Source organism: Grus americana, chromosome 23 (assembly GCF_028858705.1).
Source record: "Grus americana isolate bGruAme1 chromosome 23, bGruAme1.mat, whole genome shotgun sequence".
Classification (NCBI taxonomy): Eukaryota; Metazoa; Chordata; class Aves; order Gruiformes; family Gruidae; genus Grus; species Grus americana.
In genome coordinates, this window is record NC_072874.1 from 5,178,304 (window position 1) to 5,201,957 (window position 23,654).

Below are 23,654 nucleotides of genomic sequence, written 5' to 3' on the forward strand. Positions count from 1 at the left end.
CCTTTGTGTGACACTTTCTCCTGACAATTTACAGCAACTAATGTCGCGATACAGCTGGTTCGGAGGGAGCAACAGAGATAGGCACCATCAGAAGGCAGGTCAGGAGCTTTGGTCCTTCTCCACTGATTATAAAGAGCGCCTAGAGAGATTAGGCTTAATTAAATGCCTAAGGATTAGATGGCATGAATCTGACCCAAACATCCCTCTAGACAGACGCTGAATTAGCACTGAACTTGAACTGGAACATGGGGTAGGTCTCTGGGAACCATGTTTAGCCCAAAAGCATTCAGAAACTGCTCACCTGTCATACCCCAAGGCACACGGACCTGCCAAACTCCTTCCCAGCCTTGCAGCAAACTTACAGCCTCGAGAGACATTGATGGGTTCCGTTCTTTTATTAATAATATACCACAGATGGAGAAATCAAGGGCGACACTTATGTCTTGCAGCCTTGTATCATCAGGAGAGAAGCTGGGTGAAAGTGCTCAGTCAGTCTTAAGAACTGCAGCTTACCCTCAAACCCAAAAGAAGGCAAAAAGCAGGGGACAGGACGCCTCCGTGGCCCCAAACCTGGCAATCAGTTTAGCCTGAGCCTGTGAGCAGGGTGCATCAAGCATCAGTAGTTGGGTAATGAACAATGAAACGAAATTCCTGTGAACCTCACCATCTCTGCTGGGCCAAATTTATGTTTGATGTATGCTGCTCGTACCGGCTTTTTATTTTGGCTTCTGCAGGCAGAGTGCCACTGGGAGAGATCACACTGAGCCAAAACCCATGTGTGTGCTTGCCTTCATTTTATTCTTTAGCCTTACATTATTTTTGGCAATTACCTAACTGTCTTCTTTTTTTAAATTACTATAAATTCAGGAAAGCCGCTGGTCGGGGATGGTGAGTGAACCCAGAAGAACGTAACAAGGTGAATTAAACACCCACTATTCTTTGCTTGGGGGAAATTTTAAGCAGGGTTGACATCTTTATCCCTTCACTTGAGGCAGCTCAGGCAAAAAGAAGAGACGCAAATCAGTGTTAACTTGGGTGTTTCCTTCCTTTGATCACTCTGAGTCACTCAACCTTCATGTTCTCCTCTTGCTTCTTGGCAAGTGCCATGTCCAGTGGGGTGAACAGTTCAGCTGTTAGCATTAGGGGTAGTTTTGGTTGTTGTAGTGCCCTAAGAAAATCTTGGACCGTGGGTGCAGGGAGCTCCCTAACACTTGTCCTTCAAGTCCTGCTGCTCCTTGACTTTTTTTTCAGCTTATGATAAAAAGGTGCCTCTGTGGCAGTCTGGCTCGGGGCTCCGAGAGGTGAAGTGGGCTCTTCTGTCCCCAGAAGCCCTCATGCGGAGGGCTCAGCGCTGCTCCCAGCACTTTGCAGTGGAGATACTGGTGCAAGATGTTGGTTCTGCTACGCGATGTTGGTTCTGTTACCCAGTAAAGGAGCTGGAGTGGACCTGGGCGCTCGTCTCTGGGCAAGGCAAGAGGGCGGCTGGCCATGGCAGAGCTAAGGTGGCTTGAAGGATGAGCAGAATCGCAACTCCGCATGTGTTACTTATGCTGCTCTTCTGGTAAGGATGTTTTAAAATTGAATTATTCTTTATTATTTTTGTTGTAGGTTGAAAACTTAATCAGCCACCATAATGCTGGTTTAGTGCTGAATATTCCCCACAAAACTCCTGACAAGTGAGTGAGTGTTAATGATTTTGGTTGAACAGTTCATTTGAGGTCATGCAGAAGGTTAAAAGAAATTCTGAAAGCAGAATTTGGAAGATCATGGCTCAAGGTGCAACCGCTGCTTCTTGGACAAGGAGCAATGTATGAATCAAGCCATACATTAATTACTGTCCTTTTAAAAAGGCACAAATATAACACCTTCAAATGCCCCATATGGCTTGGAACTCAGCTGTGGTTTATATTCTTGCTGTGTGAGAAAATGAGAACAGAGGTGTGTAGCACTTTATCCCTGTCTTATTTACGAGCAGTGGGAGAATGTCCTGCAAAATGTGAGCAGCTAATTTTAGGCGACAACATAGTTTAAGGTGCCAAGCCTTCCAAAAGGGGAAGGACTATATATCCAGCCAGACTGCCTTTAGCTCCGAGCTGCTCCAGGGCACTGGGTGTTTATACCACCTCCAGTACATTAATTCTTTTGTGTGGAGACATAATCCTTCGTTGTGACATTAGTAGAGGTAGCTGTTACAGAAACAGTTGTGAAATCCCTCGTCTTATGGCAGAGGAGAAGAAGGAAGTGCAATTCGCACTGTGCTTATGCTCTCCAGCCCCAAATCCCGAGGGGCTTTCCAAGTGCTAATTAATTAAGAGTTGGAGTTGTCTGTTTTCAGCAGTGGATGAGCAGTGGCACAGGGAGTGTGGAGGAGGCTGATCGGGGGCTGCACAGGGACCTGAAAGGACCCGAGTAAAACGCAGGGCTTGATTCCCAGCTATGATGCCCTGCACCTGGAGGCAGGAAGGAAGGAGGCTGAATTTAGATGACCCACTACAGATGACCCACTACACACTCCCTATATTTTTCTTCATCTTCTGTCCTACTTCCCAGCTCACGCTGCTGGATACAGGGACTGTATGGCACCGTGCATTCTGCATACGCTCCTACCCCCTGCTTTCTGTTGGGCCCACGTAAGCGCACAGATTTTGCACCACTTCTACCCTGGAAAGGTCCCTGACTCAAAGGCACGGCTCCATCTTTTTCAGGCCACTTTTAGGCACAGAGGATTCCTGCCCCGTACCCAGCCTGCTCTGTTACACCCCAGGCCAGCAAGGACTAAGAGTGCCCTCTGCTGCACTCCTTCTCCTCATCTTTCCACCGCAGCATTCCACTTGCTGTTTGGGAATAAGCAAAACAACCTCTTCTAATACACAAAGCAACTCTTTCATATTCTAAAGGTCTTTTTGTGCAGGCTGTGCAGAAGCCCGGTTCTGTATTTCAGTAGCAAACAGAAAAGATCATGCCCCGAGATAAAACCGTCTGATATCCCGCATCAATCCTGAGGCGCAAATAAAGCCCTGCGGGGAACTGCTGTCCTTTATCAATAACCTTCACCCTGTAGCTTTTCGTTGCCTCGTAAAACAAGCGGCTCCTCATTGCAGGAGTTCAGACGGCAGTCTTTATAGTCATGAAACTTTCATTTCTGGGAGCTGGCAGCACCAAGTGCTGGTGATGCCCAGTCCGTTATGGTACCTAATTGGACCTAACAGTGCTGAACTTTCCATCTTGCCCTCCTGTTCAAAGGAAAAACATTGAGCGCCACAAAGCTCTGCTTATTTAAGCCCTCAGCTCTTGCAGCCAAAAAGGAATGGATGTAGGTAGGGAAAGGGCAGGGGAGGGTATCAAGAAAGCTGTCCCAAGCTTCATACTTTTGGAGTTAAAAAGAGGACAAATTAAAAAAATAATAATTATCCTGCTTTTACTGGGATGTGATTTACCCATGTGGAAAGTAACCAAGCTGCAGGCTGTGCCGGCAGGCCCGTAACCGCCAGGGCCACAGGAATCTGCTCATGTTCCCTGGAATTTGGACATTTTTTTGTTGCACCCATTTCAGCTTGCTTTCCAGATTGTCACTCAAGCATGGGGCACGCCCCCTCCAGGAGGCTATTTAAAGAGGAGCTGGTGTGCAACTTTCTCCAAAGAGAGAGGAGAAACTGCGAAGGAGAAGGAGTGAGTCAGTCGGCAGCCTGAATCCCCTCCCTTCCCTTTACTCAGGATGTCTGGCAATGTGGGGCCAGTGACCCGGACCTTCTTCCTCTTCCTCCTCCTCACACCTGGCTGGGTACGTATTGCGCTGCAGCAGCTCTGTGTGCTGGCTGGGCATTGCAGCTTCTTGCTTTGATGCATGCGAATGCTTTAGGCTGAATAACTCTTCCCAGCTGCCACCTGCCTCCAAAGGTTTCTGAGAGAAGGTTGGCTGTTAGCAGAGCAACGCGAATGCACCGTGTAACTAAATCACACTCAGGAGCTGCGCCGCGCGTAATGCCTGTCATCTACGGATCTCAAAACTCTTCACAAATGTGAATGGATTTTGTTTCACTGCACTCGTGTGAGCTAGAAGCCAGCCCTGGTTTACAAGGGGGGAGAAGAGAGCAGAGAGAGGTGAAGGCACTGAGTTTATGTCATTGCAGGGAATAAAAGCCTCGTATCCCAGTTCCTTACCGTCACCATCCTTCCCTGGCTGCCACTGAATCCACCCGTGTGTTCCCAAAAATGGTGATCCCAAGGGAGAAATTAGACTGCAGCCTCTCCAGAGCAGCATTTGTGCCTGTTTTTGTGTTAATACAAGTGCCTGACAGAGCAGCTGATTCTGCTTAGGACTTTTGTGTGCTATTACAGTGCCAGTAATAGCAGGAACATTGCTGCAGTCATTAATGTATCTACATTGCAGTAAGTGCCTTTTGGATCGGTGAAGAAATCAGGTTCACAGAGCCACTGTGCTTTGCACAGCTTATTGTGCTGGTAGATGCAATAAACTTCTGGTTGATAAGGTCTGTTTGATTGTTCCTGGCAGCACCCAGCACGTCCCTTTCCTGTCAGGAAAGGTGTCCTGGGCACCTAACGCTACTGTGATCTAGGGGCAATTTCTGTGACTGGGGATGCTCTTCTTGATTCTTGCACTGACCCAGTTTTGGCAGCATCATATTGGTCATATAAAGGACAGCAGTGAGTCCCGCTGCTGTGACGTTTTATTACTACTCTGAGATGATCATTTTCCCTTTCGACTGCCTTCGAAATGGGACTTTTGATTTTCTTTGAGCCCTGAGAGTGATGTTTAGTGGATTGAGCAAGGAAATGAGAGCTGTCGCTCCTGAATCTGCCTCCCCTGTTGTTCAGAGGTGAGAGTAGATCCAGGATTGCTTGGGGTTAGGTTTAGCCCTGCCAGGCTCAGCCTGGGCAAGTCCTCGTGCCTCTGCTGTCTGTCTGTGAAATGGGGGTGGTGGTTTTTCCTCTCGCAATAGGCTGTTGTACAGCATGCTGCAGCAGCCTGGGAAGGTGCCTTGAGAGCCTGTGACAGCAGGAGAGCAGGTATTATCCATGATAATTCACCGCTTGGAGTTGGGGAATAGCTGTGCTTTGACTGCTGTATCTACTGCCAGTCTTGGAGCGAGAAAGACAGCCAGTTACGTAGTTATTATATTGCTTCTACCTTACAGCCTTAACCCCAAAAGCACTTTGCAAGCAGCGAACTCAGCTCCAAAATGCACCTTTCCCAGCCCTTTGAATGCAGCCACAAGCCCAAACCCATCTTAAAAATCCTCTTTGGCTTGGTCCTTAGCTGGTTCCCTGGGGTCCTTGGACATGGACTGATCAGGAATGATCAGTCCTGATGATGCCACAGAACTGCTGCAGTGGTGTGAGCTTGTGTCCCCCCACTCATGCCTTCCTGCGAGTGGAGGGGAAGAGGTTTTACGTGAATATGAAGCAAGAAGAGCATTCTCACTTTTTCTTCCCCCCCCAGGTAGCTGGGTTCGGTGCTGGCAGTTGGGAGGGAGCTTGTTCTGGCTTGTGAGCTGAGCTGATGGGACCTGGGAGTCAGTGGTGGAGAACATGGATGGAGCACAGGCAAGGGCATCCTGTAGTCAGACTGTTCTTAGTCCTGTGGTGGCTTGGCCGTCGCCCAGGGGTCCTGCGAGTGGCAGATTCACACATGGTGTCTGAGATCGATACAAGAGCTGCCAGCAAAGCCAGGAGCAGGGAGAGCTGATATTCCAGGTTTTGGTGCTTTCTTAAATCTATAGCCTTTCTTAAATCTATAGCCTTGATCTCTAACACTGGTTCTGTTCTGCTCTCGGAGTTCACAGAAACACACTGCTAACCTCAACTGAAACAAGGTCAAGGCTGTAGTGAACTTGAAGTTAGGAGCCTGCTCAGTGGAGGTAAAAGTGTAATTTTGGAACAGACCCTTCTGCAGAGCGGAAGGCAGTTAAATGTTCTCTAAATTGAGTGCCCCTGCACCCAGGCCGGTGGCGCGTTATGTGGAAATGTTGGTCTTTGTGTTAGGTGTGGGTCTGTAGCAAAGCCCTGGATGCGAGTCCTTGCACTTCTTTGGGACAGTTTGGGCAGTTTCCGCGCTGTATGGAAACAACTCCTAGAAGCAGTCCTTGAAAATAAGGCAGGGTGGAGGGTGCTCCATGCAAATGCCACATAATCCATTATTTAGCCTATTTCAAATTGCTGTGAAAGCAGATTAAGTAATGGAGAACTCTAGGAACTTGGTTCAATGTTGACTTTCTACCAGCTGTTCCCAACTCCAGAACTTCCCCTCGCCAGCCGGTTATTTGGTGCTCACTGTTGAGACTGCATGAGCCAAAAAAGGTTTCAGCTCATTCTGTCCTCTTGTGGGCCCATAAGAGGAGCGGAGTTATAAACAGCACGAGCTGACTTTGCTCACGAACAGAACAGGCAAACGGGACCCCCAACACACCCTGGAGCCAGGTGGGCTGGGGGATGAGAGAGGAAAATCTGGAAGTATTGAGAAAATCCCTGCAAATACGGATGGATTTGGCCTTTTAAGCCGTGATTGTGCTCACTGCTGGGGGAAACGAGGCACAGGAGAGGCAGGGGTGCGGAGGCGCCCAATGGGGGTCTGCTACATCGGAGATACGGATCCAGATGTTCTGGTGCTGAAAAGCAGCTGTAGTATAATGAGGAAGTGAAGCTGGTTGTAAACAGAAGGTAAAACCAGGTGGTCTAGTTTCTTTGGGTGAGTTATTAAAGGAAATAAACAGCGCCAGCAGTGATTAATGAAGGAGAGAAAAGAAAACTCAGTTGGGGTTAATTCCGTCGCATTCTCTGTTACCCTGAAAGAGGTTGTTTTGGTTTGTTTTTCAGTAGGAGAGTTATTTTGAGAGTGTTGCTTTACATGGCCTGTGGCTGACACTGCATTGGAAAATGCTTGTTGTCATTTTTTTTTTAAGTGCATGGATTGCATCTTAATATAGGTCCTGCGTTAGGAATGCTTTGCCTCTTTTATGATCTCATGTACCTCCCACCCACTCACCCACGGTTGAATAACACGTCTTTTTGGCAGCGGCAGCGGTTGCATACATGAAAAAACAGTAGGAAAGCATTTCTGTATTTTTAGCGTCTTTTAATGCACTTCAGCAGTCGGGAAGAGATCCCTGTGACGTGCCGGCTCCCAGTGCGTGGCTCCAAGACTGCCGTCCGAGAACAGCTGGGCTACAGGCAGGAGAGGCCTGTTGCCAAAATACTTTGCGCTCAGAGTTTTCAAGGAGCATTACGCTGATTCCCGCTGAGCAGGGTGAGACTTCGGGAGGACTTGTGAGTTAAGATTTAGACCGATCCCCGTCTTACACCACATCGCGCTGATTGTTACAGAAGTACAAAGCAATTGGCATCTTCTGACCCCACGTGAGCTAAAGTCAGAGCAGCTGTTTTGAGCAACAGTCAAAACAGCTGGAAAAGTTTTACTACTGTTATTGGTGACAAACACAATATCCAAGGAAGCTGTTTCACAAGCGAGGGCTGGATGGGATATAACAAGTGCAAACAGAGCTGTAGCAAGATATTTTTTTGGCCTCTGTTCCAGGTTTCCCCCTGGGCCCTTCCCAGCTGCTGCAGCCCCTCTCCCTGGGTGGCAGCGGCGCTGTGATGGGTCTGCCGTCATGGGTCTGCCGTCAGGCGCTTTCCTCTTCACAGCAATGCAGGATCCCAAAGCGTTTTGCTGATGTCACCTACATGCAAGGGTCGTATCAGCCTCGCGGCAGCAGCTGCCCCGGGGGTGGGAGCTGAACGTGTCTAGCAGCGCGCAGCATCTGAGCACTGCAAGTTGGAGTGGTGTTCTTGCGTCCCTCTGAGCTACCTGGAGAATTTGAGTGGGCAGAAGCCAAACAAAAAAACCAGGGTAGACCTTTCACGGTCGTGATTTTACATCTTGCCCAAATCTGGGCACATCCAGAGCTGAGGGTAGTGTATTCGCCTCAAGCTGATTTGGGACAAGGTGCCACAGGTGGAGTTATTGGAGTGTCTGAAGCGTCCTGGGTTTTCCGGAGAAGGTAACCCCCCTTCAGACAAAGCCTGATGGCTGTTTGGCATCTGAAGCGGCACAAAAGCCAAGGGTGGGTTTCAAGAGATGACCAGCACTTCTGAAATGCTGCCGAGTGGGCAGCTGTAGGTTCACAAGGTCCTGAGAAAGGTTGGTTATGCTGCGTTCTCTGGAAGGGCGAGAGGAGAGGGCACATCTCTGGGAGGAATGGAGAAAGTTTGAGATCCAGGGGACAACATGGGACTCGGGAGCCTTTGGGTCAGTGCTGGCTGACTTTGGGCAAGTCCTTTCGCTATGTGCCTCGCTTTTTCCATCTTCGGACTGGGTCTAATGACGCTGCTGCAGAGTGCTTTGATGTTTTCTCCTGAGCAGTGCTATGTAAGAGCTGGGAATTCCTTACTGTTAATAATTACTGTTTTATTGCTTCGAGGGAAGGGGGGGCTGAGCTGCGCGTGGGACTCCAAGCTACTGCTTGTCCTGTTTGTTTTGGCCCTGCTTCCCAGAGGCATCTTTTTTTTTTCCCCTTGAACTCCAGATGAGTTTAGAGATGAGAAAAAGAGGAGTCTTGCAATTCCTCAGGAGCTGCATGCATGTCCTCTGCAGCAGGGCTCTCCGTCGGAGGGCGAAGTCAATCTTCCCTCCTCTTGATGGGGTGTCTTGAAGCAGAATCATGTTTTTCATTTCCCTGCCTGGCTGGCTTGCGGGAGACTCATTCTCTCCGTGGCTTGTCTGCCCTCCAGGTAGAACCGCAGGCCTGCACGTACCCATGCCAGTGTCCCTCCCAGCCTCTGCAGTGCCCCGCTGGCACCAGCCACGTGTTGGATGCCTGTGGTTGCTGCAAGGTGTGTGCCAGGCAGCTCGGCGAGCTCTGTTCCCTGCAGAAACCCTGCGATCATCACAAGGGACTCTACTGCGACTTCTCCAAAATCCACAGAGGCAGCGGGATCTGCTTAGGTGAGAGCTGTATGTTCTGTTATTGTGCGGTTTTCTTGTAGCCCCTTCAGCCCTCTGCCTGCAGACCTCCCAGAAAACCCATGGCATCGTCAGAATTTCCTGCGGCGCTCGGAGCTTCATCCAGCATCACACCGTGAGATCTGTGCCAGCCCTACGAGCCAGATTCACTGATACCGATACACACACCACCTACTTCCTCCTGCAAGGAAGGATGTTTCCAAAGGCACGAGTGGGGGTTTGGGACTCTCCTTTGTTAGGAGACACCCTCTAGCCCTGCAGCGCCTGTGGGTAAATATCAGAAATCTGGACTTTTACTGCAAAGTACAGTGGCTTGGAAAATCTCACCCAAAATCTCATTGGGGATTGGCATTTTGCACTGCTTACATGCAAGAGGCAAACCGTATTTCTGGCTGTAGCACGTGGGTGGAAATAGCTGAACAACTCACTTGCAAAATCGTGTGTGTGTAGAACATGAGAATTACTGAGCCAGGTAAATACAAATGCAGACCTGTTTTCTCTAAGTTAATCCTGGTGCCTCTTTTCAGCCAGAAAAGAAAAATATTTTGGTTTTTATTTTTTTTGTTGGTTAGTAGCTATTTTTAAAGTATGCAAAAATTATTTTGGTGTAGAGGAAAAAAAAAAAGGCATTTCCTCAGCCTCCTGTTCTTTGTTTAAAACCAAGACTCCTCTGCCCCTGTCTCTGCCAGGAGCTGACTGGTTTTTACTTCAAGCTTTTCAAAATAGTCAGGAAGACAGGAGGGCTGGAAAGCTGATGTGAACGCTTTGGGAAGCGTTCAGCCACTGTGTCTCTGGAAATTCTCTGGCAGCCGTACCACTCGCACCACCCCGAGACAGCGGCATTGGGGCTTTGGGGTAAAACTGGACGGTTTTGCAGTGCCAGGATCACACATACAATTTTTTTTTTAAACTCTAAATAATGAATTTAACTTGTAGAAGGTGTTTTTTCCCTTCTTTTGAGAAGTTTTATAGGTTCTTTAATTTTCCTCCCCCAGTTATTGTGATCTTTAGAAGCCACGTGAGCTTCCTAGTCCTCTCTGTAGGCATCGATACACCTAAGAGCTGACGATTGAAGCTCAATGAGGTAAACGTAGGCACAGTAACATCCAGCGGGTGTAAGCTGGGAACTGCCTAATTAAGACTGGCAATGAGGTCTATGTTTGTAAAGGCAGCTAAATCACTGGAATGATTTACTCAGGGGCATGGAGGAATCTCCATCTCGAAGACTTCACATGGAGACTGGATCTTTCTAAAGAAACGCTTCATATTCACCATGACGTCTGGGTTTGACACAAAGATTTTTGGAGTGAGAGTCCCAGATTGTAAAAAATCAGACTCAAAGACCACAACTGTCCTTCCTGCCTTTAAATGAGAAATTAAGATTTTCATGGCAAAAATCCCAGATGAATGTAAACCAGGAGAGCTCCTAAACTGGACTGAGGATTTGAGACATGATGTCCTTGGGTGATATTTCTGTGACATCCACACTGATGTCATGGAAGATGGGGGATTTTAGAGGCAGTGAAAGGAGCTGAAGGTGGAGTGATGAATTGAATGAAGGGAAAGATCAGTGTTTGTGAGTAGAGAAGACTTAGAGGTATCCGAATAAGATGTGATGGGAGCAGAAAGGAGCAGAGACGTGTTCAGGTGTCATGGGAGAAGCTTCTAGGTTGGGAACCCGCCCGAAGGCCATGTCAGAAGCAACAGGAAGGGAACCATCAGAGGGAAAATTGCCGTATATTTGTTTAATGTTATCACAGTATGTAGCACTTCATGTGTTGCAGAGGAATTCATCCCTTCCTGCAGAGACCTCGGAGTATCAGAAACGTAGAGATGATCCTGTAGAAACTCTAGAGTAGGACAACCTAAGGGTGGTAGGGTGGGTGCAGGGAGCTGGCAGAGCTGCGGCAACTGGGGTGGCTCACTTGAGCTCTGCCATATTCCCTGCGGAAAAGGGCAAAAGTCTCCTTGGCTGGACGTGGCGGTCGGAGGCGGGAGGTGGCAGTGGTGCCAAGCGGAGCTGGTAAATAAAGAGTCTTCTCACTCCGCTGGCGCAATCCGTTTTGGTGCTTTAATTGGATCAGGTCAACGGGAAAGTGAGGTCATTGTAGGGTAATGAAGGGCATGACAAAATGATTGAGTTTTGAAAACAGAATAAAAGCCCTGAGCTGCCGTTCCTGGGGTGGGGAGGAGCGCTGCTGAGGGAACAGCACGCTCAGTTCATTGGGATGGAGAGGGCTCGGGCTAAAAAACAGAGAAAGAGGATTTAAAAATAAGTATGAATGGTTGTGTAGAGGGAAAGTGGATGGCTTCCGCTTTGACGGAAAAAGTGAGGATTTTGAAACTTCCAAGTAGGAGCACAGGAGTATTTTTATACCAGTGGCATCGAGGAGTTGCAAGTTGAGATCCAGCTCTGGTTAGAAACAAGGCGTCAGCAGCCTGGAAGGATTTGTGTCCCCTCAAGGACGAGGTGGGATGGAAAGAGGCTCTCGCCTCTTGTTTGGTCCAAACCCTTTCTGTCTGACAAAGTTCCACAGGCGAGCAGGACTATGGGGAAAATAGATCAGGGCTCCTGGTAAGCCTCTGCAAGCAGCCAAGAATCCTTTGTTTTGGTAACTTCCCAACAGAGGTTTGCATGGATGGTTTTTTGTTGTTTTTAAGGGTCAGGATTTGCAGAAAGCAGCAGCTGATGAGAACTGTCCAAAAGCAGGATTTCTTTCCTGTGAACAACTCAGAGATTTCAACATTTCATTTCAGGCTGAAAGAAAAAAAAAAATTAAACAAAAAAAAAAAATCCCAAAACTTTCCAGGAGTTATTTAGAATACTCGTTTGGCTGTGTCAAAACTTTCCACTTCCATTATATCAAAATGTTTCATCTTGATCTTTATAGTATCTAAAATAATTACCCGAGCAAAATGCTTCCCCCTGTGGATACTGTCCAACAAGTATTTTGCTTGAGCTATTGTAAGAGCATAAAGGAAATCTTTGATATCAAATTGAAATGCTTCAGTTGTTTCTCATTGAAAACATTCCTGACGTTGATCTGTGCCTGCAAAACTCTTAATTAGCTAAGAGTTTTCTGCTGAAGAACTTCCACTTGAAAAATTTTGGCTAATACGGACATAAGAACTTGTGAGCGTTGCTCGCGCCCGCAGACTGAAGATTGCTCCTATGTGTCAGATATCCTTGCGTTTCCTTTTTTGCTCATTTATCGGGAAGGAGTGAAAGACTCGTAGGAGGGCTGGAGATGAGAGATCTGCAGATCAGAACAGAGAGAAATAGAAAAAGTTGTGGCTGGAAGGAAGAAGAGATTCATTCATCACAGAGGAGCCAAAAAGGTCATAAACCCAAAGTGTTATTTTCCTTTTGTAGGTACCTTTAGACGTGGGGAACCGACTGCTCTTGGGAAACTGTTGCCTTTTGGTCTCCTAGGAGTAATGAGGAGCAAAGCCGCCGGCTCATGTGTTGTGTCAGGAATGCATCTTGCACAACACCAGGGACTGGGGCACTCTGAGCCGGACAGGGAAACCTCTGGCTGGGGAACAGGCTGTTTACAAGCTGTAAAGACAAAATCCCACTTAGTAGCTCATCCAAGTGGAGAAGAGATTTTTCTAGAGAATTTTGGGAGGTCTGGCACAGCTGGAGCCGACTTCCAAAAATCGATGTCAGGAATAGCCTCGGGTCCAAGGAGCCCGACAGTCAATGTGCCAACTTCTGCTGGATCCAGCGCTGGGACGGCAGAGCAGGGGGGAGTCTGCATGTGGCACGTGTCCTCATCAGGAGCCCTGTGACCCTCTGAGGCCGTGCTGCCGGACCCTACCATCTGCTCAGCTTCTCCTCCTCCTCTTCCTCCTTCCCACAGCTCACGAGGGTGCGACGTGTGACCTGCTGGGCAAGATCTACCACAACGGGGAGAGCTTCCAGCCCACCTGCAAGCTGCAGTGCATCTGCATGGATGGGGCCATCGGCTGCATCCCCCTCTGCTCCGACGACCTGCGGCTGCCGTCCCCCGAGTGCCCCAATCCCCGGCGGGTGAAGTTTCGCAATAAGTGCTGCGAAGAGTGGATCTGCGAGGAGGGCAGTGAGGAAAACCGCTTCGAAACAGCCATGGCGGGTGAGTGGTGGGCAGAGGCAACAGGGAGCTCTTTGCTGGGGGACAGGGGACCCAAACTGCCCCAAGTCCCGCCTTAGGGCGTCACATCTGGTTTGGAACCGGTGGTGAGTGCTCGCTTTGTGGATACCAAGCGTTGAACTCCAGAGCTGTTAAGGTGAGACCTTAGCGGTGCTGCGGGGAGGCTCGCACACCCCCTGATACTGCAGCAGAACTGGCTGCAGCGGGGCTGTGGTAGGAAACGGCCCTGTGCTTCCCTGCGTCCTCCTCCTGCCGAGAGGCTGAGTAGCTCACGGGACGGATCAGACCTTTGCTGCTGTTCCTGAAGAGTTAGACCAAGTTGGGAGCAGCCAGGGAGCTGCCACGCTTCATCCCAAGCCCTGAACCTTGCCTTGTGTCTCTTCCCTGTGGCTCAGTTTTCAGGGAGGATCCGGCACACAAGCCGGAGCTGAATAACCTGCAGGAGAACTGCTTGGTGCAGACCACCGAGTGGAGCGCTTGCTCCAAGAGCTGCGGCATGGGCATCTCCGCCCGAGTAACCAACGACAACCCCCAGTGCCGCCTGGAGAAGGAGACCCGGCTCTGCATGGTCCGGCCCTGCGACTTCCCCATGGAGAAAACCAAGGTACTGGCCTGGGGAGAGGGGACGCAGCACCGTGAATGCCAGGGACAACCCAGTTAGGTCCTTGCCCGGCATGAGCCCGTCTCACAGGCTTTGCTCTGTGCTTCCACTTTTTCTGTTGCCCGGTGATGGAGACGGAGCACAGGCCGAGGTGGACCTCTCATCTGATTCTCATGTCCTTATTAACCCACCTGCTCTCTCCATAGAAGGGGAAGAAGTGTGTGCGGACCCCAAAACCACGCCAGAGCCTCCGCTTTGAGTTTTCCGGCTGCACCAGCACCCGCTCCTACCGGCCCAAGTTCTGCGGCAGCTGCACGGACGGTCGCTGCTGCACCCCGTACGTCACCAGCACCGTGGAGGTGGAGTTCCGCTGCCCCGAGGGGGACTTCTTCCAGCGGAAGATGATGTTCATCAAGATGTGCTCCTGCCACTACGACTGCCCCCGAGACAACGACATCTTCCTGGCCACCTACCACAGGAGGATGATTGGAGACCACGTCAAGACAGAGACGCAGTAGCCCTCTCCGTGCCAGATCCGTAGGCCAAGGCATCAAGAGGGCTCTGCAGTGCTTTCAGGGCTGCGTCCCAGGACAACGCAGCCTCTTCCCCCTCTGTGAGGGGCTCTGCTCTTCAGAACAGCACCATCGCCACCAGTGCTCCCGGTGGCCTTGCTAACAAGCCGATGCGCAGGGGGGAACGGCCCCGTCTGCCCCAGGCTCCTGACCTTCACCCGCAGTGCTGCAAGGCTCAGTGAAGGAACCAGAAACAGGCTTGAGCTGCAAAACTTGATCCATGTTCCCTCTGACCAGATGGGAGAGTGGATCAAAGCCGCGTGGCTCCAGCCTGTCTCCAGCTGAGAGCACAGCGGGTACGATTCCCCGTGGCCAAAACCACGCGGCAAACCCAGAGCACGAGACGGGAAGCCCAGGAGGCCTGAGCTAAAGCCGAGCTCTGCCCCCAGAGCGGGGCTCTGCTGCGCGTTGATGCAAAGCTCGGTGAGCAAAATGGTCCTGGCCCTGTGCTGGGCTCCTGCTGAGCTTCTCAATTATTTTTGGTTAATTGGATCCAACAAGTTGGCAAAAGCTCTGCCCCAACCTTGTGCCCACCTTTCACCCTGCCGCGTGCTTTCCCGTCAGCAGCTTTGTTCCAGATCAGTTCGCTCCTAGAGTGGCCGGATCATTTCCTGGGTGACCCGTTCTCCGCGCAGCTCAAGGCTGGGCTGTCTTTTTTTTTTTTTTCCTCCACGTTAAATTCCTTTTAGCCTTGTGTGCAGATGAGGAAACAGCGAGTTGGTAGTGTCACTGCAGGAGCTGGAGTGTGGCTCGGGGCCTCCTGCAGAAGATCTGGGCGCAGGAAGGAGTTTCTCCATAGACGAGAGGATTCGGCCAGGCTGTAGCTTTGCTCCGGCAGCGCTGTGTTCCCTGGGGCCCGTTTCAGCCCCGAGCAGCTCTTCAAGCGTGAAACGGGGGTGAGCCAGGCCGCAAGTCTGAAACACGTCCCCCGCGGGGGCTGCTCCTGGCAGTTTTTAGTGCCGCGATGAGCGTGTCCTGCTGCGCCTTTCCGTAATCCCTTCAGAAGTGGCTCCGGGGTGGGAGAGGGGCTGGACTCGGCCGGCTCACGCTTCCACAGTGGGGCTGCAGCGACGTTTGGCTCCGGAGACTTTGCCGGTGGGTCACAAGTTGGAGGAACGCTGTTCAGCTCCGTCCTCCCCGGCGAGTTTAAGGCCCTGGCAAGAAAAATGCCCATATTTGTAAACGGAGCGGAGCTCTCCTGCAGTTCCCGAGGCAGCGGCACAGAAAGCCACGCGGTGCTGGGGTCTCCAGCGGTGGGGTTCCCGTCTTGCTGCAGGCCTGCGCAGAGTCTCTCCGCTGTTAACACGAGCTGACCGCCGGCCCCAGGAGCGACGCAGCCCCGGGGTATCTCTGAAGCCTTATCCGTTGGGTTTAGTCTCTGCTGACGTTAGCAGAAACATCCAGGTAAAGGCCCAGTCTCGTTCCTTCAGTCCTCCCAGCCTTCAGCCTTTCCCGCTCACTGGAAATGGTGACGAATCCCTGTCCCAGCCGGGCTGGAGCAGGGGCCGCACTGCAGCTCCGAGGCATTACCCCGCCACAGCTCCCACCCCGAAGCGGAACGTGATGCCGGAGGATAATCCCAGCCCGCAATAAACGCTGCCGCGCAGCCCGTGACTCCGCTGAAACGTCAGCTCGGGGCCCGCGGCTCGGCTCTTTTCCTGCTCTCAGCCTGCGGAAGCTCGCGAGCCTTCACCCTCCTGTTACCTGTAATCAATTGGAACTGTAAATAATTTATCTGATGTTGTTTCTTTTTTTTTTTTAAGGCCTTTGTACAGTTTTTGTATCCTTTAGCACAACCTTGCTCGGGGCCTTTCCTCCCCTCGCCCTCCAGGTCTGCTCTGAACTTTTCTCCTGCCGTTTACACGGCTTCTGAGTGTAAAACTACGCTGAGGTCGCACTTTACTCAACGCTAATAAATATCTCTTTATTTTTTATATCCCTGGCAGCATCCCTCTGTCCAAGGCTCCTGCCTGGTTTCCCCTCCGGCCTTTCCCCAGTGCCACCAGCTTACTGGGACCAGCGCTGGGACCCTCTGCAACACTGATGGCCGGGTGGGGAGTGGAGGGGGGTCCCGTTCCCCCTCCCGAATTGCAGCAGGGCTGGTGTGAGTGTCACGGGCACCTCTGCAGCCCACAAACTGCGGCTCCTGCTCTGGGGGGGGGGGACAAGCAGAGTCCGTCCCCCCCCACCTGCTTAAGGCCCCAGAAGTCCTTAATTCCCAGTTAAAAATAACCCCAGGAGCAGATGTGAGCAGTAGTTGGCGATAACGGGGCCAGAGCGCGATGGGCTTTGCGGTGGCTTAACAGCTTACGGATTCATCCTGCTCTCGGCACATTAGCCAGGGGCTCCCTCTTCTCCCGCCCCCGGCACCTCTTCCTCCCCCCAAACCCAAATCCTGCCCTGGGGAAGGCTTAGGGCTCCCTGGGGGGTGGCGGGGGACCGAGGCTCTGAGCCCGGAGCAGGATCCGTCCCGTCACGGAGGGGAGACGGTGACAGGCCTTGCCGGTGTCCCCGGGGCGGTGGCCGTTAGGTGGCACCAGGCACCTCCCCGCGGGGGACACCCCGTCCCCAGGGCAGGGTGCTGTGGGGTGCGGGGCCCTGGCCTGCCCCAGGAGAGCCGAGTGGGTGCTGGGGCGCGCCCAGCTGCTGAGCGTGGACGGGGGCAGCACCCAGCTCCTCCAGCCCAGCCCCGGGCACCCACCAACACCCCAGGGCCACCACCACCACTGCCGGGCCACCGCCACGGCCTGGCCAGCAGCACGACTCTCGGTGCTGGCGAGGAGGCCGAATCCCGGCCCGACGCCACCTCCGCGGCCGTGCCGGTCCCCAGGGAGCCCCGCTCCCCCCTTATCACCCGCAGCCACCGCCTGCGCGGCACCGATAGCCCAGGCGTGTCCCTGCGGCCCCGGGGATAAGGCCGGGTTTTTGGGCAGCCAGGGCCGTGCAGGGACCCCGGTGAGGAGCGGGAGCAGCTCCGGCCCTTATCGGCCTCGGCCACGCCGCTCACGGGGCAGCGTCACCCCCGGGGCGCCTGCAGCCTCCCCTGGGCGAGAGGGGAACGGGGGCTCCCCCGGCTCCCCGGGCAGGCAGGGGTTTTTCCCCTAAAAAACCATAAAACAGGGGGCGGGTGAAAATGAGCATAAAAATCTACAGAAGACCCAATTCTGCCGGGTTTTGGGGGGATTTGGGGCTCTGCCGGCTGTGTCCCGGCAGCCCCCTGGCACTCGGGGCTGCCCACGGCCCCTGGGGTGCGTGGGGAACCCGCGGAAGCGCTTTCTCCTTATACGGGATGGTGACGTCACGGCGGCGCAAGGAGGCCAGCGGTGAGGTCACACCCCCCCCCGGGGGAGCCCCGCCCCTTCGCCCACCGAGACGCCACACCGTCACCTGCCCGCCCCGCCCACTGCAGCGCCGCCGCCGGCCCCGCCCCCTCCGCGGCCTCCAGTGGGCGCGGCCGGCGGCCCGGGGGGCGGGGCGCGCGCTGACGTCAGCGGGGGCGGGGCTGCGGCGCAGGTGGAGGCAGCGCGGTGCGGAGCGGAGCGGAGCGGCGGCCCCGGGCCGGGTAAGGGCGGGGGAAGGGCTGGGGGTTACAGTGGGCTCGGGGTTGGCCGTGGGGGCACCCGGAGTGGGGTCAGGCTGGTTGTGGGGTGGAGGGGTCACGGGGGGATCTGGGGGCCCCCCCGGGGGCTCCTAGTGGGGTCAGGGTGGTTGTGGGGTGGGGGGGGTTAGGAGGGGACGTGGAGTGCTGTGGGGCGGGGGGTCCACAGTGGGGTCAGGCCGGGTGTGGGAGTGGGGAGCGTGGGGTGACCTGGGGCTGGGGGAGCCGGGGGGTCCCACAGAGGTCAAGCGAGATGTGAGGCGCTTTAGGGCGCTCCGGGGTTTGGGGGGTCAAGCTGGGTGTGGGGGACCCACAGTGAGTGAGGCGTGGGGAAATGTGGGGCGTCGGAGGCGCACAGGGGGGCACCGCAGCGGGGCCAGGCAGCGTGTGGGGCAGAGGCGGGGATGTGGGGTGCTCTGGGGTAGGGTCCCCCCAGGCTGGGTGTGGGGGGAATGGGGTGCGCTGGGGCTGAAGGGGAGGACATGGGGTGCTCGGAGCAGGGTGCTCGGGGTCAGCGGGGGGCTCACAGCGGGCTCAGGCTCGGGAGGCAGATGGGGCGCAGAGGCCCTGCCCCGTGGGGGGATGGCAACCCCTGGGCTGGGGTGTTTCCCCCCGGCGTTGTTCCCGCTGGTGCAGTGGAGGGGAAAAGGTGGGTGCAGCCTCAGGGACCCGGGTCCCCCCCTGCACCCCATGGTCACGGCGCTGGTCGTCCCTCCCTGGGAGGTGACAGCTCCCGCCTTGGCACCCGAGTCTGGCTCTGATTTCCTGGAGGTGTTTGGTGCCCGCGGGGTTGTGCCTGAGCCGCAGCCTGCTCAGCCGGCACTTTGGGGTGGCCGCGCTCTTTCCCCTCTCTCCAAGACGCCGTCTGCGCCTGCCGAGACGATTCCCGAAGCCGTCGGTGGCCGAGCTGCAGAGTGCCGGGAGCCTCCTCCTCCCGTCGATACCTGTCCCAGCGCGGATCGATGCCGTGCTCAACCAGGCAGCGCTAAAACCTCACCATCGACTTTCTGCGCCGTTCCCCCAGCGCAGCTGCGGGAGCAGGGGGTTTATCTCGCCACATCCCCTTTTAGACGAGGGTGCTCTGCGCTGATGTTGCAACCAGAGGAGCATGTGGTGGGACTCGGGTCCCCGGCAGTTCCTGCAATCTCTTCCTTTACTGAATTTTGTCCTCTCGCAGCCGTAGCGGGATGAGGGGTCAGTGAAGCTGCTCCCTAGCCTGTGCCGGGGGCTGTGCTGGGGGCTTCTGCCTTCCCTGCTTCCCGGTGGGCTCGGCAGGTGCCGTGGGGTCGGAGCCGCCGGGGACAGCGGCTATCTTTAGGGCTGTGTTGCAACGGAGGGGTGTGCCTTGGCTCGGCGCTGCGTGGCGGCTGCCTCCTCACCCGAGGATTGACTTACGCCGAGATTTCCGCATGGGAAAAATCAACATTTGCTCTGCGGTTTGTGGGACTGGGTGTTGGGGTGCCCCATCCTCCGTGGGGTCCGTAGCGGGGCTGTGGGGCCGGCGTGGGGCTGGCGAGTCTGGGGTCGGGTGGTGTTGGCAGCTGCCTGCAGCGGGGTCACTGCCAAGGCTGCTGGCCGGCCCTGCCAGCTTGGGCAGGCAGCGGGCAGGGGCTGACGTCAGGCGATGCACGCCCTGCGCGAGGTCGGGCTATGCAAGGTGCGCAGGGCTGTGGTTCGGCGCGGGGTGTGCCAGCGGCCCCCCAGCATCATCACGTGTGCTCTGCCCCCGCCCGGCAGCGGGACCGGCTGAGCCGGAGCAAACAGTTGGGGATGGGGAAGGCTGACAGCACAAAGAAATCTCTGCTGCGCCGCGGGAGAGGAGCTGTGCTGGAGGGGAGCGCCCTTGGGTGCGGGAGCATGTTAGGTTCTTGAAGGTGCCCCCCCAAACCGCCTCCATCCCTCTGCTGCTCTTCCTCAGGCTTTAACGAGGGCATGGACACAGCTCCGGGAGAGCCAGCGGCAGCACGCGCTCCCCTCCGCGTCCTCTTTCTGCCAGAGTAACCTGGTTACTCCATGGGAGTAACCTGCACCCGCGCCAGAGCTTTGGGTGCCACAGGACCAAGTTCCCTGTTCGGCTTAATCCTTCCTGCGCAGCCGTTGCACTGCTCGTGCTGAACGTGCCCGTGGGTCGCGCAGCTGCACCGTGCCCATCCCCGAAAGGAGGCAGCTGAAACGTGTGGAGCAGTTTGTGTCCCCCCCAGGCGCGCAGCCGTGGCGTGGCTTCTCTCCAAGTGCTGGGGCGTGCGTAGACGTGGGTCTCCCCCAGCTCATGGCGGCGCTGGCAGTGCCTCTAGTTTCTCGCCCGAAGCGGGGCACGTGCCACTTCTGCGTGTCGTGATGGTAACGGCGAGTCAGAGGCAGCAAAAAGTTCCTCCGTGCATCAAACTGCTTTCCCCGTGGTTGTGCTCAAGCTGTTTTGCGGGCGGCGGGGGCCTCCTCCGTCCCTTCGCTTGGCTTCGCCTCGTGCTGAAGAGAAACTTCAGGCCTTCTTGAGAGGGTTTGAATCCCTGCCGAGGAGAGAAAGTGCCTTCTCATCCGCAGCCGTGCTGCTCTGACGAGGCTCTTCTGCCGGTGCGCAGCCTGGCAGCTGCCGGAATTGCCTGCAGCCACATCTCTCTGCACCGCGCGTCCCTCCCGGGCTGGCACGGTCCTTCGGAGCTGCCGGTGGGTGAAGGTCGGAGGGTAAGCACAACGTTAGCCGTTCGCCAAGCAGGGAACTCTGAAGATGTCACTAATTTATCGTATAAGGGAGCTTTTTGTGAGCTCCATGCGCAGCCGTTCCCCAGGGAGCAGAGCAGAGCGGGCTGCAGGCGGTCCCCACCCCGGAGGACAGATATCCTCCCTCGTGCGTTTTACCTTTGTGCGTGATCCCAGCCGCAGGTAGTGGCTCAAGGCTGCGGTGGTTGGAAGTTTGGGGTCAGAACTGGCTCTTGGCCACGCTGGATGCTGCGGGTGTGGGAGCTGCCTGGGGTGTGATTGGGGGGGGGGCAGGGACTCACCCACCATCAACCCAGAGATTTCTCTTTGAATAAGCTGCCCGGGAAGGATTTGCATGTTTCGGTTGTCCCTTTTACGCATTTTTTTTCTTCACCTAGTGATTTGCGCGAGGCTCTGAGTCAGGCTTCACAGGGAGGTGCTGCAGCCAGCTCTCCGTGCTTAGCCTGGGACCAGCGCCGGGTGTGGGACTGCAGCTGGCGCGTGGGGACGACCCCTCCGAGCGGTGTCGCGCGCTGGATGCTCTGCTGAGGCCGCGATGGTTCATTCCACAGCTCTCGGGGTCCCTCATGCCCTGAGCATCGGGGCCGTGCTGTGCCGTGCCGTCCCTGCCGGGGTGGGCTCTGTGGGGCTGCGTGTCCCCCCAGGGCTGGTGGGGTCCCTCTGAAGCGTCCGGCCCGTCTACGCGCTTCTCCCCACTAGAGGCTGCTGATGAACAGAGCATTTTTCTTTCCCTGGCTCTGACAGAGCAGCGAGGTCTTGAATTTGCAGGGCTGAGCATCCCGGCCTGAGCTTTTCCTGCTGATTCACACTAGAGACAGCAGCGGGCTTCCCCCGGCAGCGGCCGGGTTCAGGGGGCACATCTGCTCCCCTGCCAGGCCCACAATAGATCTCTGCACTTCATTAAGTCTTAATTAGGCAAATGCACCGGGACCATGTGCGAGGCCATTGCCAGGGGACACGGATCATGTGTGGAGCCGGGCATCAGGGATGCCGGCTCCCATCCCGCCTGCCTTGGGAGTGCCGACAGGGTTTTTCCAGCTGGGTGCTGAATGCGGAATGAGTTCAGCTTCTTGTATCGTTTTCCCGGAGGATATGTGCGCAGTGATAACCACTTCACCCCTCCAGCGGATCCCAACTGGCAGAAAAGCCAAGGATTGGTTAAGCCGTGGAAGGGATACTTCACCGCTGGGCACGGCAAAGCCGCCCGGGAGGCGCAGAGGCAGCTGGTTTAGTACCTAAAGCCTAGGCAGGGTGGTAGTCTGGAGTTTTGGAAAACAAGCCCAAACTCTGGGAAGATGATTAATCACGTTACAATTAGGTGTAAAATGAAAGGCTGTTGCTGTCGCATGGCAATAGCTGCAGTGGAAGGTGCCTGGGAAGGAATTTGTGGTGTTGCACAAGACCCCGCTGCCTTTGCTAGGTACAGGCACTGCCGGGAGGGCAGCGGGGTGCCAGCTGGCTCCGGCTCCGAGCAGGCAGCGCGGCTTCCCCAACAATGGCAGAGCTGCGCTTTACATAATCTGGGACTTGCAAAACAAGCTTGAAGGTCTGGAAAATCCTCCTGCTATTGTTTGTGCTCAAAGTTTGCTAAATTTCCTGGTTTGGTCTGTGGGTCTGTTTTTTGTTTTGAGACCGCAATGGGGGAAAATGTACTTTGCACAGGAAAAAGAAAAAGGCGTTTGTGGCGTTTAATCCATGCCTGCTTCTTAGATGAAACTATTTTTGCGGCTCACAAGAGGTTTTGAGCAGCTGCTCACAGCTTTATAGGGCTGCAGAGGACTCTTCGTCTATCCAATTAGCATGGTTTGTCTCCAGTCCCCTCCTGATGCCTCCCGAGAAAATCCTGAAATATCAGCCATGCGGGCACGGGGTGCTGTGGGCCGTGCACACACAGGCACCAGCTGGGCTCCCAGCCCAGGGACAGAAACACCGGGTCAGAATGGCTTTGTGTTGTCCAAGCTTGGCGTGGGTCGGACCCTGCTGCTCTGGGAAGGCCCTGAAGCTGCCTCTTGCTGGTGGATTTTGGGAGGAGAGGCTGGAAGGGAGTGTGGGTCGTCTTATTTTGCTGTGTCTCGTAGGCTGGAGGTGTCTGCTGCTGCTTCCTGCAGCTCGCTGGTTTGAAGGCAGCCGGGAAAACGCAGCTGGGAGGATGCTGAGGCTGTTGGGAACCATCCCGGCCCCGCACCGGCTTGCGGACAGCCACGGGCTCGACAGCGGCATGTTGCCTGGCCCCTGGGAAGTGTTTTGGGGTGTAGGACCTGCGCTTCCTCCTCCATTTGCTCATCCCAAAGCCTTTTCCCAACACAGCTAAAGCCATTGACGCCCTGTGCACCATTCAATTAAATGAACAAATCCTGTTAAAATCTTCTCCGCTCCTGTTTGTAAATAGGTGACTAAGAATCCTGCCTTTTCCTGCCGTTCCTGGGAAAGCTAGGTTTCGGTAGCAAGGAATGAGGTTAAGTTCTTGCTGGCCTGCTTAATGTGAGGCAAGTTTTGGCACCCCAGTAAGCAGCAGAAGAGGAGGAGGAACCCTGGCCTGACGGCACAAATACACCCTCTTATTTGAGGTGGGTTCTAGCTCCTTTCATGGAGGTAATTACATCTGGCCACAGTTGACCTGAGCTGGATTTGAGCAAAGAGGTGTGAGGCTCGGGAGTGACCGAGCTCCGACTGCAGCAGTGTTAAAGCCATCTTGTAGGTGTTGCAAACAAGCCAGCGTGTTGCAGTGATGAGGTGGGAGATGTGGGGAAGCTCTGAGCTCGCTTACAGCCTGGAGAAGCCGGTGTTGGTGCTGAGCTCTGCTTGGCGTGGGTGGGAGCTGGGGTGGACCGACGTCTTGAAGCATCATCGTAGCCAGGGTGTTAATGCAGCTGATGCATTACAGCATTTATCCTGCTGTACATGACCTCCGTGAGCTGATCCCTGCTTGGTTGCTGCCCCTTGATTGCAGCGATGGTTTTAGCTGCTTGTCAGACAGCACCAGCCTTTAAGGGCTTGTATTTCTGTCTCTGCTCTCCAGTAGCCCTTGGAGATGGGGTAAGCTGCTTGTGGG

At 54.6% G+C, this 23,654-nt stretch overlaps 2 protein-coding genes across 10 annotated transcripts in view; both read left to right on the top strand.

The window, feature by feature from the left end:
- The first annotated feature begins 894 nt into the window (after window positions 1-894).
- LOC129195822 (CCN family member 2-like) lies at window positions 895-16,220 on the top strand. The gene is made up of 7 exons (XM_054802380.1): window positions 895-916; window positions 1,252-1,561; window positions 3,554-3,781; window positions 8,749-8,962; window positions 12,844-13,095; window positions 13,509-13,717; window positions 13,921-16,220. Exons 3-7 carry the CDS (start codon window positions 3,716-3,718, stop codon window positions 14,230-14,232), a joined length of 1,053 nt encoding a protein of 350 aa, XP_054658355.1. The 5' UTR covers window positions 895-916; window positions 1,252-1,561; window positions 3,554-3,715; the 3' UTR covers window positions 14,233-16,220.
- A 1,514-nt stretch (window positions 16,221-17,734) lies between these two features.
- The window catches only part of EPB41 (erythrocyte membrane protein band 4.1), a 93,918-nt gene continuing 87,998 nt past the window's right edge, over window positions 17,735-23,654 (top strand). For 4 of the 9 annotated variants that reach the window (XM_054802371.1, XM_054802372.1, XM_054802377.1 and 1 more), the window contains exon 1: window positions 17,737-17,848. The gene's annotated coding sequence lies outside the window, so the exon portion shown is untranslated. Of the gene's footprint in view, window positions 17,849-23,654 lie in introns of all 9 variants that reach the window. The other 5 variants (XM_054802349.1, XM_054802374.1, XM_054802379.1 and 2 more) reach the window with 3 other exon arrangements.